Source organism: Pelecanus crispus, chromosome 5, assembly GCF_030463565.1.
Source record: "Pelecanus crispus isolate bPelCri1 chromosome 5, bPelCri1.pri, whole genome shotgun sequence".
Classification (NCBI taxonomy): Eukaryota; Metazoa; Chordata; class Aves; order Pelecaniformes; family Pelecanidae; genus Pelecanus; species Pelecanus crispus.
The window spans coordinates 80468860-80488523 of NC_134647.1; the positions used below are offsets into that span (position 1 = coordinate 80468860).

Here is a 19664-nt window from a genome sequence, read left to right on the forward strand (position 1 = left end):
GACACTTTTAATTAAATCATTAATTATTACTAAAATTCTGATAACTAAATTTTCTTTCATTGCTTAAAAAAAAAAGGGGGGTGGGGGAAAGCAGCCTGTGCTATAATGGTTAGTAAACGTTCTCATCCAGCTTGTTACAATTGGCTATTTATATTATATAAACCTCCATTCATTTTTTGGAACACTTTTGAAAAAGCTGCCGCAAATAGCGTGATGACACTCTTTAAACAAATTGTAAATAGAGATTTCTTTTATGAAAAGTCATAGAATCTTTTAAGGCCAATAGATGATATTCTGGAAACAGCCTAGGGATTATAACCTACTCTTTCTTTGCAAAATCTTCCACAAGCAGTAAGATGTTTTCTTCAAATCTTGCGTGGTAGAGTTTAGTCTTGTCTTGGTACATATTGGATACATGTATTTGGAAGTTCTTCATGTTTTAAATGTGCGTAAGTCACGCTCGGGAGGCTAATCACTAACAGCATCTGTCCGTTTGTGTGCGTGTTGTTAATGCCGTGGCTATGGTGCAAAGGTGTTTCTGATCACGCAGCCTCTAATGTAGCGTGCTCATCTTTCACATGCTGTCCGTGGTTCAGTAGAGCTATTTTGGCACGCAATTTTATTTTCTTCCTAGTCACGCTTAAAAAGCGGGAAAGCAGACGGTAGCCACGCAGTATTAGATGCAGTTTATAGTAGTGTTAAACCCGTGGCTAGAGGAACAAGGTTACATATTTTGGACCCGTGCCCGTTGCATTGTTCTACCTTCCAAGAATACATGCGGACTCAAAAGGGCAGGAATGGCCCTGGCCTGCCTGCTGGCAGAAACCCTGTCGGGGCCTCTGTAAATAGGTAATTCTCTTTAAGTGCTTGTTAACATTCAGAGTTTATCTACAGTGTGTATGCAGCCTCTATACACGAGACTGCTGTCTGGGGGGGAAAAAAAAAAAAAAGTGTTTAATACCCAAGTACGGACAGGGCAACTCTGATTACTGTGACTTTATATAGGACAAGAGAAGTATAAAATAAAGCTGTGAGCTGCTAGTTCGTAGGAGCCTGTAGCTGCTATACCTCACCTACTCGGCTACAACCTTTTGTTACACAAGTTTTCTCTTTGAAAACCAGAATCTACTTCAAATGCAGTAGAAATTCTTTCTGAAGTTGTCCTATGTAGGATTTTTCATTTAATGCCCCTCTTTCCAAAACCTGAACTTGGCAGAGATTTATTATGGGTCATCAACTAATTTGGTGCCTGAAAGGAGAAACCTGCTGCTGCAGGAGTCGGGGCCAATCTGAATGTGAAATGCCTGTAGATTTTCCAGCAAGTGGGACAATACAGTAAGTATTTGTTAGAGAACTGGATGTCATATTGTCTTTAAAGATTCATTAATACATGGGATAATTGGAGGAAAATGTAGATCTTGGTTACTTTAAGACCCTATTTGCACCTCCCCCCAATCTAATAGATGCCGCCTTCTTGACTGTTTTTCCCACCTGTCATTGTATAAGTGGTTGGATGTAGCGTAAAGAAGGGACGACTGTCTTCCGCAGAGGTATCTGGATGCAGTTGAGGATGTCTTTGGGCGCATCCTGCCTTAAGCACAGTGTATGAAGCTGTGCATGGCAGTGCCTCCTTGTGACTGTGATCTCTTTTGCAGGACAGTGTCCACATTCCACGCCTTGGTGGTCGGTGGGTTTTGCCTCTATATTTTGTTGTACGACGACGCTGTTAACGCTGACCGTCTCTGGTAAGGCGTGTTACATATATGTTGTGTTTACCCAATAAAATAACGTAACTGAGAAGAAAAAGAATAATCCTGCAGTCTATTAATTACTGAAATAATTGTTTCATTTCCCATTAAAATATGCAGTCGTGATGTGTCCATTTTTACGTCTGTACTGTTTGATAATTCCAAATTATTCTGTCAGTACTAATGTCTTAGTGCATTGTGTCTCTGTGAAGTGGAATAGATAAAATACAAGCAATTGATTTGCAATAGCGTATTAAATTACTAAAGCATAGAACCAAGAGTGTAACTGGAAGTCGGCATGACTGAAACTATGCTCTTTACTATAATCATTTAAAGTGAAATTGAAATGCTGTTGCAGGTCTGGAGGGTGGAAGGGAGGAAAAAGAAGCTGGAGGGGCCTATTATATGTATAAAATATATACGTCTAAACTGATAAACTAAGACGTTTGTATTTCCACCTCCCATAAAGCTTCTGTCAATCTTTGTTTTTAAAAAAGTATGAAAGTTTCAAGTGCTGTCTTCACAAGCAATAGGGATAGTTAATAAATGGACTTCTAATATTTTCTCTGGTTAACAAAATATTCTATATTAAGCTTATCTTTTCTTAATTCCTAGTTGTTTTGTTTCATACTTTTTTGAGGGAGGAGGAACAAGATGCCTTTGGTTTAGTCAAGTTAATTATAGATTGCTGTTGGTGTTTTGACATTTTATCTGTTATTCTCTGGAACTCTTTCCCTATAGAAGGAAGAGGCCCTAGTTTTCCTGAAGACTAACTACTCTACGTTTAATTTCATATTTCTGTCATGGACTGTTGTTTTTAACCTTGTCAAAGGACCAAACTGCGAGTCAGTTTAAACTTACATAAATTTAACATCCAATGCTTGCTCTGCTCTTTTGATATTGTAAATTAATGACAATGCAGTGTAGACTAGACAGGATTGAGTGCTTGAAGTGCTCTGCCACTGACTCGTTAAGTGGCTTTAATAAATGTAATGCTAATTCATAACACAAATTTAGGCAACATTGGCCTCTTTTGTATGTAGTGACATATGATTAAACTGTTGGCTGTTTTGGATTTTTTTCATTGCATTCTAGTATTTTAGAGAGACCAAATACAGTCTAAATATCTTCTGAGATCTGTTAACCACGTTGAAAAGCAGTGTGTTATTGTAACTCTCTCGGTGTGTGTTGTGGTAAGCTTTATCAGATGGAAGCTTTTATCCTGGTTTGTTTGAGTAGACCGTGTTCTAAACAGTACAAAAGAAGTCATGAATGGCAGAACTAAAAGCCTCTTGGTGATCATAAATAAATGGAGTCTTCATGTTTACTAAATTTTCCTGGTGTAATGCCAGGAAAAATTCAAATTAAGCAGAAATCGAACCACTTTTTTGTTCTTAGTAAGTTTGAGAAAAGTTATGTTGGATATTTTTGCATAGTGCATTGAAAACTTAATCTTGCTTATGGAGCCTTAGCATCCTAGATTAGGTAAAAACATTAAATCTTAAAAGACAAAATCCATCTGCCTTTGGGGGAGTGTTTTTTTCCTGTATTTCTACTATTGCTTCTAAATAGTTCCTTCTGTTTGGATACATTTACAATGTTTACTATCAGTGGTTTTATTTAGATTTGGTAGAGTAAAGAAAACTTATATATACATTTAAAAATCTAGTGGAAGTATATCTACTCTGTGTGGCTTAAATCAAAGCTTCAGGTTCATTTCATGGCAGTAATTTTGACCGAGGAACAATTTACAGAAATATCTTAGTGGTTTCAGGAATTTGTCAATTAAAAGTGCACAGAACACTCTCTAGATATGGATATCAGTATTTTTAGTTATTAAACTAATAATTTTAAAATGTGTGAGGTATCACTTAATGTATGTAAAGCAGTTGCAATGATTTGAATTCATGCTTGTGCAAATGATTAATTGCAAAGGAAGACCAAACATAATATTGCCTGTGGCTTTACAAGTACTTGTATGCAGGCTGCAAGTAAAGCGGAGCTTTGTGTTAGGCTTTCTTCTGCCAGTGAAGCCAGAATCACAGGGGGGTTTCCTCAGAATCTGCAGATGCACGTTTTCTTCTAAGGCTGACTTTGACGTTACTCTTAAAAATGAGATGGCTAGCATTAGTCTATGCATTCCCCCATATGTCATATTGGTTCCCAGTATGCAGTAATTAAAGCTTTAACTGACCATGTAGAGCTTTAACCATTTTTTTTTTCCATCTGTTTTATGGCTCAGCTGTACATTAAGTCTTAAGTTGCTTATCATCTGTACATTGATTTGTAGCTGAATCCACATAGTCTTGATTTTAATTGAATAAGAGTGAAGAGGAAAAAAAAAAAAATGTGGGAAATGCCAGATGGACTGTTCGTCCATCCTAGGCTGCTCCGGTCTGGAAATCTAATGCCCTTTTGAAATGCAGGCATAAGCCGTGGGACTCGGTCATTTACAGATGTGAAGGATGCATAAGCCTTTCTGTAGCAGTTTCTTATTAACAATACAAGAAACATTTGTGAATTTATTTTCAGTGGTTTGTAAGTAAATGTCCAGGAATCCTTCATGCAGCTTTCTTGCACTCTTCTAGCCCAGGTAGCCTGAAAACATTACACAGATGCTCCAATTTGAGACTGCTGGGACGGTTTGGATGCAGACACTCTTTCCCTCTAGTTATTGCCACCATCTTTGTGTAGTCATTGACTGTATGACAGTATCCAATCAGTTCTTCTCTGTGGAATTTAAAGATATAGATACCTATAATGGAAAATCACCAGTTCTGAGCCTCTACGTGTGTCAGGCTGACTTCTGGGTTCACGTGAAGCTTAAATGCAAAGTAATGATGATACCCATATGTCTTGAAAGGGATCAGGACTCCTGGTAAGGGTTCGGGTTCGATGGAGAGAGGATGTGCTATTACTGTCAGGTAATGCCTGAAACTAGATACAATCCTTCCTAACAGAGGATAATACAGACCGGACCGTTGATGAGTTACAGGGAAGCATCAGTGTTGTGTCCATACACTTTTTTGATGGTCTAGGACTTCTCGTAACACTTTGCCTTTTTTTCTGTATGTAACACAGACTGGCTAACATAGATGATGTAGAAATTGTTTTTGAGGTGGTGAGAATAACACGATAGAAAATGTGGAGGTGGTAGAGATCAGATAAGGAGAGGGGGAAGATGTAAATAAGTGAATTAAGTCATAGCTTCACAGAAGAACAGGCTTTTTTGTATGACTGTCCACTTCACAGTCATTATGCTTTTTGAAGTCTGATGTTTAGCATTTTATTTTTATCTACTATGACTCTGTATCTGCAAAGAAGTTTGAAGTCAGTCAGTCATGTGGACTTTTGTTATATCTGCCTGTGCGTGTTCATGTGTAATTCATTTGCCATACACACCTCCTTAGCAATCACAAAACAGAGAGCTCTTCCCTTTTGCTTATCCAGGTCACTCCCTGCTTGTCACTTCTGGCTCTTGCTTGCATCAAAACTAGGCTGCAGACATCAGGGCTGATAAGCTCTATTGCACTATCCTGTTTTAGACTGGATATAAGGAGGAAATTTTTTACAGTGAGGGTGGTGAGGCACTGGCACAGGTTGCCCAGAGAGGCGGTGGAGGCCCCATCCCTGGAAATATTCCAGGCCAGGTTGGACGGGGCTCTGAGCACCCTGATCTGGTTAAAGCTGTCCCTGCTCGCTGCAGGGGTTGGGCTGTGTGGGCTCTAAAGGTCTTTTCCAACCTAAACGATTCTATGATCTCTAAAGGTCCCTTCCAACCCAAAGCATTCTGTGATTCTGTGATTCAAGGAGATCAGGAAATCTAGAATATTTTAGACTAAATTCTAAGTTTTCCATTAATTGAGATTAATTTGGGTCTCTAACATGTACTCTTCTTGAAGGCAGGTGACAGGTGGTCAGCGCAGCCATACGTGTTGTTGAAGTGTTGGTTTAGAAAGTCTAGAGGTTTGTTGCAAGGTGACCATTCTCATGGAAAGAACGAAGCGAAGCGAAGTGAATCATTCCCTGTCTCATCCAGTTAAGTCACGTTTACCGATATCAAGGAACCAATTTGATATACTCAGTCCTTTGCATCTTCTCTGGGGAAGAATATGCAGGTTCTCGAGCGCAGGCTCAATCTTGGTGATGATGCGCTGAAGTGTGTTGGGAGCGCTTTCAAGTTTGGTTATGATGTTGCCGCTGCCGCAGCTGGGAGCTCTAATGGGAGGGCTGCAACTATTTAAAGAGTTTCTGCTAAAGTTGTGAGAACACATCTGTATACTCTGTGTCTAGTTGTGACTTTCAGAAGAGCTATGCCTAATGAAGCACTCGGCCCACAACCTATGTAACTTGTGAAACCACGTTTTGAAGCCACAGAAAAATGTTCCTGTCTCAAGCTGTAGTTAAGAGAGCCTCTGTGGCCAATCTTAAGAGATGCAGTGAGCTCCAGGCTCTCCTGGTAATGTTTCTCCTCACCTAATGGCAGAATTCTGGTTTTGTAAGTCCTATTTTCCTGTAAGCTACCCTCTCACTCAGGGAAGCAGTTAGATGCTAAGGAAGCCTTAAAATGTAGTAAACAGATTGTAATAATACAGGAAATCTCTTCCACTGCTTCATTCCAACAGTATTAAAAAAATAATAGCTAAGTAATAGCATTTTACTGCTTTCTAGCTGAGGTAGACTTTGTATTGGGGGTGGCTGTAAGCGCTGTTAGGTTCCTTTTTTCTCAAAAGGTTTAAAACAAAGATTGCTTTCACAGCGTGTCCTGAGCAATCCACATTTTATAGATGTGTAGACCTGTCACTTGAAGCTCAGTTCATACTTACACAAAACTTATGTAAGTATCTACATTAGATGCACGACTTGGTTAAAAAAAAAAGTTATGATCTTTATTCCAAAGGAAAGAGATTTGCTTACCAAACTTCTCAAAGTAGGAATGCACAGAGGACAGTGGAGGAGAGAACAAATGTTAGTTGCCGTAATGTGGATGCTTCCCTTTCTTGAGCTGTATTCACAAGTTTGGGTTTGCTGGACATCCTAGAGAAACTGAAGTTGTGTGTGTGCTACTACGAGCTTTGCCTGCTGAATGTTCAGCACCAAAAGGAAAGGGACAGAAGGTGTGAAACTACTCTGAAAAGCATTTCTCCTTGAAGGTTCCTTGGCTCCAAAGCACTGGCAAATAATTAATTTCATGTCTCCTTCTACTCTGTTTATCCCTATAAGCATCCATCCTCTTAGGAATAGGAAAAGCACCAGCTGAGCAAGATATTTTTGTCATTCTTAACAAAGTTTTAACATTGGCAGAAGAACAAAAAAGGAGACGCAGAGTGTCAGTTCAAGTGCTGAGACACTGCCTGGGCCGTTCTCCTTTATCCTCTGTTTCCAGAGAAGCCAGCTCAGGGTACTTGCTGGGTTTCCGATCTAGTCTCTAGCAAGGCTCTCGGGGCAGTCTCTACCCAGAGGCAGGGAGTAATCCTGATTAGGGTTGTTAGTAGATGTCTTATATCTGGGTGGAGAAGGAATCCATTTTCATGACTAGGACCTTTCTTAACCAAATCTCGTACCGTCTTCCTGATGGGCCAAGAATAAGGTGACCTGATGGACGTTATGTGTTTGATAATGTGTATGTCCTTTGCAAATTACCCTCTTACAAAGGCTGTAACTGTGTATTTTTGGTATGTTTACAGGGGTGACCCTTCAATTGTGAAACTGAATATTGCTATTACCACAGGCTACCTCATTTCTGGTAACTATGCAACGTGTCTATAACACACACAACCTGTATATTTATATTGAGTCACTATGCCTATATATTTATACTGAGCCACTGTGCTGGAGATGCGATATGTGTATAGAATACAGTTTGTACTGTGGCTTTTAAAATTGCTGATGGAGTTGTGGGTTGTGGTGAAATCACAGGGCCTTGCCAGCGGATGTGAAAGATGGAACGGTATCTCCCCAAGCGCTGAGGAGGTGCCACTGTGTGGCTTTATGATGGTTTGATACACAACCGCCAACTCCAGCTCAGTTTTGTACTTCAGCCAGTTGCAAAGGTGTTAAGCCAGCGCCCTTCACTCCCTTTGGGGCATCTACAACTCATAGCTCTTTTATCATATGTTTCTTCCTGTGACCTCAGAATGCTGGCAGAAGAATTTTAGTAACCCTCAATGCAAGCTGAGGCAAGTGAGGCTATAAGATCCTGCCCGCCCACCTTTTAGTCTCACTTTCAGCCAAAATTTAGTCATATAAAAAACATAGAAATTTCAAATTATCTTCTTGGTATGGCATTTACCCCTGCCTATATTTTTTTGTTCTCAATTATTTCGTGTCAACTGAAATTGGCATGGGAATTTTGCTACAAAATGCTTTGCAGCTTTCTTTTCTGGTGTGTGGGGATAATGCTGACTTAGGAAAGCAAAAACTTCTTGTGACTTGGACTACTTTCAGGGAAAACTTCTGAAGTTAGGATGGAGTCTGTGGTCAGAGACTGGGTCACGGACTTGATTATCTCTCTCCCCAGTGGAACTGATAATCTGGTGATCGGCACACCCAGTTAAACTGTGGGTTAATATAAGTCTCCGTTTTTTTCCATAAGAAGAACATCAGCTCCCATGTTTAAATTCATGGGTATCTATTTTTGAATAATTATGCATTAGACTTGCATTATGAATTAATGAATGCCTTTGAACAGAGACCTGAACCTGGCCACTCACTCTCTCTCACTTCCTTACATAGTTAATGTTTAATTATTAATAGAAAGTGGAGTGGCTATGTCAGATGATAGAGAGTCCTGCCTGAGGATAGCTAATATAAAAGAGATCAAGGCACTGACTGCACATATGAAAGGCACAGGGGTAAAGTCTTTTGATTTGAAACCTCGGTCACCAATATTGCAGTCCAGAGTACTCATTTGCAGAAAGTAGGGGCAGAAATTGCTTGTGCCAGTACAGAAAAGAAAATCTTCTGAAATCTCAGACCGTCATGGGACAAGAAAGAAGTTTTCTGTCAAAGCTTTCCTTGTAACATTAGCTCAGGTCCATTATATCACTTTTGCAGTAATTGGAAAATTGTGATTAAATGAAACAGACATGCTTCTCATTCCAAGTGCCCCTTGCAAAATATTTTTGGGCAAAATATTTTTGGTAAATGATTCCCTATTTGCTAATATAACTGCTTTTTGATTCAGAAGTTCCCCATAATAGATCCCTGCATTTATTACACGTATTTGTGTATTGGCTATGCTCCCTGTAGCCCCCTTCCCCCCCCCCCCCCCCCCCTTTTTTTTTTTTTGGGTCACTTGTTCCAAATTTTTGGGTTCGTAAGTGTGAAGTCTTGCTATGAGATTCTGGATCCATGTTTTCCTTCCAAAATATCTCAACTAAAGCTATTGCCTCTGTCCTTCCATTGATGTGGAAGGTAGTATTTTATGGTGACTGTTGGAAGAATACTGTTGCTTAATGCTTTGACTACAGTAAAGTCTTTAGGATCAAGATCTTCTCTTCAGAGATAACTAATTCAGAGAGTTTCTACTGATGCCATATGTTGGCATTTATACCTCTAAAACTTAGAGAAATGCTATTCTGAGGTCAATGGTAGTATAATCAATTGTTCTTTATACTTGTTTCTTTTCTCTTGTAGATTTGTTGCTTATTATTTACTACTGGAAGGCAATTGGTGACAAATTTTTTGTAATGCATCACTTGGCAGCTCTGTACGCTTACTATTTTGTACTGGTGAGTGCTGTATTTTCCAGTAACGTTAGAAGCAGATGAGATTGAAGACACTGCTTTTATAGGTCTCGTTTGCTTCATGTTGAAAAAAATTCTTCACTGGTTGGTGTGTTACCTTTGTGAAAGGCATATTTATATTTTCAGTCATCATTACTTTCTAAATGGTTTCATCAGTTGTTTGAGATAAGTGTGTGCCTTTTCAGTGTTCCAGTCCTTCAACAAAAATGTGTAACTTAACTGCTGAAATTCAAACTCTTCTCGGTTTTTGCTGTAGAGAGACTTTGACAGAGGGGCTTTTCACATGGTTATAGAGAAGGGTTTCAAATAAAACCACAAGCCTGAATATTTAGTTGGAAAATTAGAAGGAAATGGTTTCAAGTGGTTATGTTCTGCTTGTGATTGTATTTGCAAGGCCAGAGGTCAGTGATCCCTGACTCTGGTCAATGTACTACAATCAGCTGGGTGTGTTTTTTCTGGGGTGTTTTTTTTTTCTTTTTCCATTTTAATTTTTTAAAAAAATCAGTTATGACACAAACTGATCCTTGGAGACTTCTTGTTTAAGGTTACTTTGGTGGGGAAACAATGGATGATTAACTGTATATATATATAAATATCTGTGGCGTACATATATTGAAGGGAAAAGGGGAAGAGAAGGTTACTGTTCTAGAAAAAGACAGTGACTCTCTGCTGCTGCTGGAATTTCTCAAAAATGCCCATGTGACTTGGTAGAAATCCCACTGACCTCCAGAATAATGCTCCTGAATTTCTTCAGAAAAGCTCATGCAGTACATAAAGACATCTTACAAAATACAATTTACTTCATTTACCACATTTCTTTCCCTGCCTACTGTGTGAATCCCAGGCTTACAACATTAAAAGTGTCAAGATGCCAGATTACTGTCAGATTTCCCATGTACAGTTTAAAGGGGACAAGTAAATACTCTGTTTCGGGCTGAAGATAATTAGATCTACTGATATTATCACGGATGAAAGTGAATTAGAGCTGAATATTGGAGAAATGAAAATACCACTGCCAAGGCCAATCCCTGATGCAGAAAATTCATTAGTTGTTTCTGGAGTAAAGAGAAAGCGTAGTGTTAGCATGAACTACTTTTAAAGCAGTTCTTGTTATTTGGATCTAGCTCTGCCCTTGGATGTCTGTGTGTTACTCTCTCTTGTCTTCAAAGTTACTCGTAAGTATCTTATTTCAAAAATTGGTCTTGAAGATAGAGAATTTGATTAAGAACACAGATTTTCTGTTTGGTGTAGCGCGAACTGACATGAAATGCCTGAAGTAGAGGGTGTGAGCACGCTCGGTGGGGAAAGAGGAGTGATGACACACGCTCCATAGGTTGTTCAGGAGACCTACTGACTTTTTTTTTTTTTTTAAATCTTTTTATCTCTACACCTGCAAATTGCTGCTTGCCAGCCATTGTGTAATGGGATACTATTTCAGCACGACCAAAGGATAAGGCAGAGAATATGCTCTGCTTTTGTCATTTGGAGGAAAGTGCTCAGTTGGAACGTGTATCGGTGTCAGCGTACCACACGGTTATCTGGATACCGGCACGGGGAGGACGTGCTCTTCTTCTAACCCACAGGGCACGGCGGGGACCGCGACAGAGCTGGTGGAAAGGGTTTCCCCTGCAGTGGGGAGGAGAGAACAAAGGGCTTTATGTGCCCCTTCTGCTGCCAAATAAGAACTCATCTTCGCCTTGGCACATTATGTTCCTAAAACAACGCGGGGACATTTTTCTTTAGCTTACAGTGTTCCTGTTTGGGCTTGTTTAAGCATTGAGAAATTAAAAATATTTATAATTCTCTTAGTAATAGCATCATTATAATTACAACCTATGACTACTTGTGCCAGTCTTCTCTAGCTAGCTTTCCGTGGCCACTTAACTGTAAGTCTTTTAAAGATTTATTTAAAATAAGAAACTACTGACTGGATCTACCTGAAGGACAATTGCAGCTTTTGTAGTAGACCTAATTTTGAAATTGTAAGGAAGTTGGCCACAGCTGGCAAACTGGCTTTCTGTCAGTTTTAATAAAGAAGTTGAGACGTTGTATCATTCTGTTATACTTGAAGACATGAATCAAGATTCCACATCTACGTTGTTGATTTTTGTATGTCTGTTTTGTTTTGCTAACCAGAGCAAAGGTCTGTTGGCTTATTTCGGAAACTTCCGTCTGCTTGCAGAGTTCTCCACTCCTTTTGTCAATCAGCGGTAAGTGGTTAAGGAATTTTTGCATAGTTCTTTTCAATTTTAGTCTCTATTATTATTTCTGTCACTTCGGAATTTTTTCTGTTGTTGTTGAATGCCTGCTGAAAGGGAATTTATATATATTGAACTAAGGATTACTACGTGGAAACCTTTTTTGCTATGAAAACTTTTTGCTGCTACAGCTACAACAGTGTAACTAATGTATTCACCCCTGATTTCCTTTGTAGAGTAGACCAGCCTTCATATGAAATACCACATTTTTATGAAACTACTGAACAAAAAAGTTCACAAATATAATATTTTTATTAGCCTTTGTGTATTCATTTAATTATTATAATAAAGCCATAATTTTCAACAGGGTTTCTTTTTTAGTGTCATGGACCAGGAAAAGAAGCAGGATAACATTGTCATCAGAATCCTAGAATGGAATTGCATTGCCCTAGATAATTTGAAGTTTATTTTGCACTACTGCATGTATATAGATCAATATTAATGTATGCATATGAATACGTAGAATAATACAAATGTATATTCTTTATTTACTTTCAAAGATAGTTCTGGAAGTTATTTTGAGCACGTAAATTAGAAAAATAGTAAAGGACCTAAATCTATCTGGAATGGAATCTATCTTGACACTCTGGAATCTATCTTGACACTTGTGGTCAGAGAAGGAAGTGGCAGAAGGCTCTTTGCAGAGCTCAGGGACAGCCGAAGCCTGCCGTGGCTTCTGGTTACAGCGTTGCTGCTGGAATTGCCGCTGTGAGTATCGAAAAGGAGCGTGGTGGTGCCACATACCACAGGTAGGGGAAAGCGGGCAGTGGAGTTTCCCGGTGCTCTGGGGAGGGTGGCCTCTCTCCTTGCACCATAGCCACCATGACCCAGCTGGGGACAGGGATTTGCCCCAGGAAGGCTTCACCTCAGGAGAGGGCAGTGCTGCAGTCCTCTCCTCTCCCGCCATTTTTCTCGCAAGGTAGGATCAGATCTTTCAGTGTGTCAGATGCCTGTTCCTCACCCATACTTTTTGGGGTGTGTTTCTACTTTATTGATCCTATGTGTGTGGCATCTCTTGTCTTTTCCAGGTGTCAGGTAGAGAAAGAATAAGGTTTGTAAGGCAAATAGAATCATAGAATCATTTAGGTTGGAAAAGCCCTTTAAGATCATCCAGTCCAACCATTAACCTAACACTACCAAGTCCACCACTAAACCAGTTCAGGGGAGAGTAGCAACCCCATGCCTCCTGGCTTGGTGGCTGGATTATTTTTTAATGAAAGTAAAACTAGGAATCACTAAGGTTGGAAAGGATCTCTAAGATCATCAGTCCAACCATCAACCCAACACCGCCATGCCCACTAAACCATGTCCCGAAGTGCCACGTCTGCCCGTTTTTTGAACACCTCCAGGGATGGGGACTCCACCACCTCTCTGGGCAGCCTGTTCCAATGCTTGACCAGTCTTTCTGTGAAGAAATTTTTCCTAATATCCAACCTAAACCTCCGCTGGCGCAGCTTGAGGCCATTTCCTCTCATCCTATTGCTAACTACTTGGGAGAAGAGACCAACCCCCACCTCACTACCCCCTCCTTTCAGGCAGTTGTAGAGAGCGATGAGGTCTCCCCTCAGCCTCCTCTTCTCCAGGCTGAACACCCCCAGCTCCCTCAGCCGCTCCCCACCAGCCCTGTGCTCCAGACCCTTCCCCAGCTCCGCTGCCCTTCTCTGGACACGCTCCAGCACCTCAGTGTCCTTCTTGGAGTGAGGGAAACTGTAATCCTCCTGCAAACAGGGTATCTGAGTATTAGCCATTACTGCATGAGACTGTAAACTCTGAAGTATTTTATGAGACTGTAGCATTGCTCAGATCTCTAAGAATAAAAAAGATTGTGCTGAGATCCCTTTTGAATATTAGCTTGGCAAACGCAACTTACAGGAGGGCAGGGTGGGATAACGGGGCTTTCCAGAGGTTGCTTTCATTTACCCAAGCACTGTTGAGTAGGAGATTATAGTCTAATGTAGTCTGGGCTGAGAAGTAAATAAACACTTCTTTGAACTTATTTTAGCAATACAAGGAAGAGGAGAAAAAATGAAAAAAGGTGGTGTTATATTCTAGGTTTCTATATTGAAATTCACATCCCAGTGAATAGCTGTTCTCCCAACTGACTTCTACCAAGACAGGAGCTCATCCTGGGTTTAAGTGGTGCCTATGCCGATGCTTACCTTTCAGACTGTGGCGTTAGGAAGCACCATGATACATCTGGCTATTAAAAGTAATGTATGTTACGCTTTTAAAAGGCCTGCGGGGAGATCACGTGTCTTTGAATACCGACATCTACTGCTTTCTCAGAAAAACTGAAATCTCTGTAGGAGATAATCAAGTCCCTTGCACTAAGGGATGTCATCTCATTAGTGCATGAATGTTTGTTTTTTGGTTTATTTTGGTTTTGGGTTTTTTTTTCATTAAATTTGAAGAAAACCAGACCCTTAAGACAGTAAGTAGTGGATAATGATAATGATTGACATTATGTTTCTTGTTTGCATTCTTAGTATTACCAAAAGAGCTATTATTAAAATATAAAATGATATTCTAATCTCAGAACTGTAGTATTTTCTTCGTATTTCCTGCCTTTGTTGTTAGGGATATCTAATTGGAGGTTGTCTCCATGCCAAGCATTTAGATCTTTTAGTGTTAGCATTTATGTAACTACCTATGAACGGTGGTGGGTAAAATTGTAATGATAACTGTGATTTACTGACTTTTATTTTTTTTGAATTTGCGGGGAGATGGAAGTAGCTAAGCAGATATGCAGTTACCCTTTTTTTTTTTTTTTTTAAGTTACCTGTATTAGCACATCGCAGTATATTTTAAAACCTTTTTTTCCATTACTTTTGGAATCTTCATGGTATATATATCAATGAAAGTACAGGCCCTGATTGTTAGTCTGACCAAATAGATCAGGTCTCTCTCTTCATTGTCCCAGTAAGTGTTTCTGTGGTGAGGCATCTGACTTCCATGCTGGACTGCCACCTGGAGTGCCTGGATTTTAATTGTCTCAGTTGCACTCTTAATGAATTCCCAGAGTACTTCTGTTAGAGCTGGATGTCTGGCAAATCTTTTTAGTATATCTGTAATTACCTAGGTTGTAATCTGTAGGTAATTCAATTAAAAATGACTTTTAAAACCAGTTTTAGAACTGTTATTTTGTTAAATAATTTTACCCCCATATCTCCTTGAAAATAAATTGATGATTCTATTCTACTTCCCTCCCCATCCCCAATCATGAATACAGTGATTTAAGTAATTTTCCTCCCGTCCTGTCTTTAACCTGCCATCGTTGCACAAATTTGCCTTGCGTTTATTCTGGTTGAAGTGTGAATGATAAAGAATTAGAGGAGTTTGTTGTTCCTTTTTCTAGGAATTCAGCCCGTGGGTTCTGTGTGCTAGGCAGTAGATAAGTTATGCCTGTCTACTAAGGAATTAATATGCAAGAATTTTTTTTTTAAAGGCCATTTATGACCCAGTAGTAGTAGAATCATCGAATCGTTTAGGTTGGAAAAGACCTTTAAGATCATCCAGTCCAACCAGTAACGTACACTACCAAGTCCACCACTAAACCAGTTAAGTGGAGAGGAATAATTTCATGTTTCCTGCGTTGGTGGCTGGATTATTTTTAGTGAAAGTAAACACTAGGAATCACTAAGGTTGGCAAGGACCTCTAAGATCATCAGTCCAACCATCAACCCAACACCCCCATGCCCACTAAACCATGTCCCAAAGTGCCACATCTGCCCGTTTTTTGAACCCCTCCAGGGATGGTGACTCCACCACCTCTCTGGGCAGCCTGTTCCAATGCTTGACCAGTCTTTCAGTGAAGAAATTTTTCCTAATATCCAATCTAAACCTCCCCTGATGTAGCTTGAGCCCATTTCCTCTCGTCCTATCGTCAGAAAATACCAAATGTGAGCAACTGGAAATCGGAGCTTTATCTAGATTACCATATCCAAATACAATACTAGAATTGCCTTCAGGGAAACAAACAGAATTGTGGTGCCCATTGGTGTAAACTATAGTAACAAGTAATAAATTTGTATTTATCGTTTTAAAAGAGAATTTGAATTATAGTGTATTGTGCAGTAGTCGCTGAAATGCACACTGGTTGCCAGCTGGTTTACAATTCAAACTGGGATTGTCTACATGTTCTTCTGCAATGTACTGGATATCACGTGCTGCTTAAATGGGGGGAAAAAATGCAGCCAAGCAGAAGAATCTGCAACTAAGCCAAGACACAGTGCAATAATTTAGAAATGAGAAGGGTAGAAGCAGTTAATAAATTAAATGATTAATTAAAAAAAAAAAAAAGAAAATCCTTTTTTAATGAGATGCCTTCAAGTCTGCCTGGTATCTGTGAACGCTTCTTTTGCAGGTGGTTTTTTGAAGTACTGGGATATCCCAAATCTTCGAAGGCCAACATCATCAATGGTGTGCTGATGACAGTCGTGTTCTTCGTGGTGAGGATTGCCGTCATGCCTATATATTACAGCCATGTAATTTCTTCATTTGGAACAGAGGCTTTCCAGAGATTAGGATTTGCAGCCCAGAGTGCCTGGATTATCTCAAGTGTTGTCTTGGATGTTATGAACGTGATGTGGATGGTCAAAATTGCAAAAGGATGCTACAAAGTCATTTGTCTTATTGGACGGGAGGAAGCCAAAACTCACAGAAATGGAAAATCTGACTAGAAATTATGCGTGTAAAATGAAATTTCTGCTATGAAGATAACGTGGGTTCACTGAAACGGTGCACATTTCTGCCATGGAATGCTCCTCCTAAGGAAACAAGGCATTACCTCTGTACTGACCTTACTCTTTCCCTAGCCACACTGCCTGCACACCCAGGGCCACGCTTTACGGATCCTGTCCGGTGAGGAATGAAAGCAAAAGCTCACACAAATGAGTTCCACGCGTCTGTTCTGAGCAGCTACAAGCTCCTGGAATTAGAATGGAGCAGACTGGTTACTTGCTCGTTGTCCACCAGTGTGTTTGAAGTGTTTCACTCAGGTTTCTCAGATTAATGTGTTTTATAAATCCAGTGAACACTGACATCTCTCTTTTTTTAGAAAACAAAAAAATCTCCCCAAACTCCTGAGATGGTGCAATTTTCCTGGCACGTTTCTATGTTTTCTTCTAGGAATAGCAATCAAGATTTCATTCTTGACAACTTTTTAATTTTTGCGAGAAAAGCTACAAACTTTAGCTTTGATTCTGTGAAGTCTTTTACTGCTTTGTGTTCTGCCTTATATGAATGCAAACCATTTGGGGAAATTCATGAAAGAATTTTATCTAAAATGCTGTATTATAAGACTACAGAATATCGTAAAAATTGTTAAAATTCTCTGATTTTGATGGGAAGGATTCACTTTTGCTGTGTTGGATTACATGCAATAGTACATCTTCTAAATTGCCCGTGGAATTTTTTTTCTTAAGTTAGTATGTTGGGAAATGGCATCAGTCTTACTGGAGTGCTTTTTCCTTTGCTGCTATTACCTTTGAGAAGTGTTGCAACTCTCCTCAGAGGTTTTTTTTAACCGTTGGCTATTTGGATGCAAAGATTAGTAGTAAAGAGATAAAATTCTTCTGTATATGTGATGTGTAACTTCCAGTAATACTTTTTTTTTTCTTTTATCACAGAAATGACCCATTTGATATGAAGCGTTGAGGGGTTTTGGTCACATTTTCCTTGTTAATCACATCAGAAATCTAGGGTGTTGACTAAAAACGTTCTTGAATTAACTGTTCCAAACTTCTGGAAAGCTGTACGGTAATCTGTAGAATGACAGTTCACTTCTGTAGGCACAACTTTTTATTTTATTTTATTTATTTTATGTTATTTTTTTAAACCAGTTATTTGTCAATAGGTACTCTGGTCCTTTTTCTGCAAGCTTAGAGGTTTGGAGGCCATCAGAGAAGAATCTTAGAAAATTTGGGAATAGTCTAGAATCTAATTTATAATAGAATTTGAGGAAATTCTGCTTTTTGTTTTATTTTTAAATGATCTTGAGAGCTGTATTTGTGTGTAGTTTGGTCTTGTTTTGCTTACTTTAAACCATATCTGAATTGGGACTAACTTCTGTTTTTTAACTTGGTGGGTTTTTTTGTTGTTGTTTCTTTGTTTTTTGACGTTACTTGTTATACCTTCTGTTAAGGTGTGCTGAAAGTATCCATTTTCCCTCGGTACTTCAGTGCACATCCCAATTGTTGTAGCAGACTGTTCAAGCAATTTATTTTTAAACAAAAAGATAAAATATTTACCCTGTGTAGGATAATTAGTTTTCCTCTCACTCTGTTGCCTCGAACGAAGGGCTGTGTAGGCTGAAATGCCTTAGAACCCAAGGTGGCCACGATGAGTTCAGTTCCCCAGTTAAAATGAAGCGTCATACGCACTTTTAGAAGCCTGGTTCTGCTGTTTAACTGGGCAGGTGTTTTTCCAAAACCATTCCCCAATCCTGCCTTGTTAAGGGAGGTACCAAGGATTGGTAATACTTCTGGTTTGGTGGTTTGTGGGGGTTTTTTGTTTTGTTTTTTTGGTTTTGGGTTTTTGTTTTTTTTTTTTTTTTTTTTAGATTCGGTGCTTTTTAATACCTCACAAGCCTGCAGACAAAAGATCTGTTTATGGCTTGGGAGAGTTACCAATTAATCTGTTCAGCTGTGTGATTTGAGTGAGCACCGTACCTCGTTTGGGTCCCAGTAAATCCAGAGTCTTTGTGAGTTGATCCTGTGACCTGCTTTGCCGAAAGAAACAGACTCCCTTTTATACTCATTTGCAGAAGCCGCTATCTTTCAAAATAGCGGTTTCAGTGTATCTAATGCAAAATCCAGGCTACGAAGGCTCTATGTTTATATCACCTTTATGGTTTAAAGATGTAAATGAAGTACTCTTTTTTTTTTTTTTTTTTTTTTTTTTTTCCTTGTGCTTTTTAAGTCACTAGATCAGGGAATCATTTTGTAGTAGCTTGTTCCTTTCTAAAATAAATTTTAAATTTGTAAATGCAGACATTTTGGAGAATACGTTTGAAAGCAGAAGTCTGCTTTTGTTATTTGGGAAGTAGGATTAAAAAAACTAGTAAGGAAGATGATCTGGTGCAACTTTTAAGGTGGTAACTCATGAAAAATTTTTGAAATTCATCCCTTCTTAGCATTAATCTTTAATATTTCGGTATTTTAATTTTTTTTTGTTTTCAATAGAGAACATTAATTAAAATGGTCTGTTTCCTTCACTTCTAGATAGACTTTTGTCTGATTTGGGGCAGGGGGGGAAGTAAGTCAAGCGATAATAAAATTAAGTTAAAACTAGATGGAAAAAAAAAAAACCAAACCCCTGCATAATACACATTGGGCAACAATCCAGAATGGAAAGGCGGTGGGATAATTATTTTAAAACATGTAATATTTTGGATTGCTGTACAAAATTAGTGTAACTAAAACAATATTTTACAGTGCATTAGGTTTCAATTTTCTAATTTGTTACTTTAATGCATTATAGTTGTGTCCTGATGCAGCTACTGCGTGTCAGAAGACAACTTTCTAATGAAAAAAATGACTAACACTTGTATTCAGGAAGGACTGTAGTCAACAGTCTGCAAAGTTGTGCTGTGCTGAATACATTGGCAAGGGGCACTTTGTGCCTGCCATTAAAGGCTTATAATACAGCAAATTAGATAGCCGCGGCACCCGTTTTTCAATTGCACTTTATTAATTTAAAAACTGTGGTGAAATATTGATGAAATGTAATGTTGCAAGCTTGTGTCTTTTGCTTTTTTAATGCAAAAAAAGTAAATGCATGATAAGTAGCATCATAATAAATGCTACCTTTAGAATGTAACGTTATCTTATTAGTGGCTTAAAACTTCTATTTTTAACGGATGCATTGCCCAGTGTAAAAGTGGGCTCTTGGTATGTCACCAGGTGTCTTTG

At 39.0% G+C, this 19664-nt stretch overlaps 1 protein-coding gene across 1 annotated transcript in view; it reads left to right on the plus strand.

Annotated features, from left to right (window-relative positions):
• TLCD4 (TLC domain containing 4) overlaps nucleotides 1–16433 on the plus strand; it is a 41837-nt gene extending 25404 nt beyond the window's left edge. Inside the window, exons 6-10 of the mRNA XM_075711238.1 lie at nucleotides 1656–1745; nucleotides 7436–7494; nucleotides 9387–9481; nucleotides 11633–11706; nucleotides 16118–16433. Of these exons, the coding sequence (XP_075567353.1) occupies nucleotides 1656–1745; nucleotides 7436–7494; nucleotides 9387–9481; nucleotides 11633–11706; nucleotides 16118–16433 (634 nt within the window). The remainder of the gene's footprint in view (nucleotides 1–1655; nucleotides 1746–7435; nucleotides 7495–9386; nucleotides 9482–11632; nucleotides 11707–16117) is intronic.
• The last annotated feature ends 3231 nt before the right edge of the window (nucleotides 16434–19664 follow it).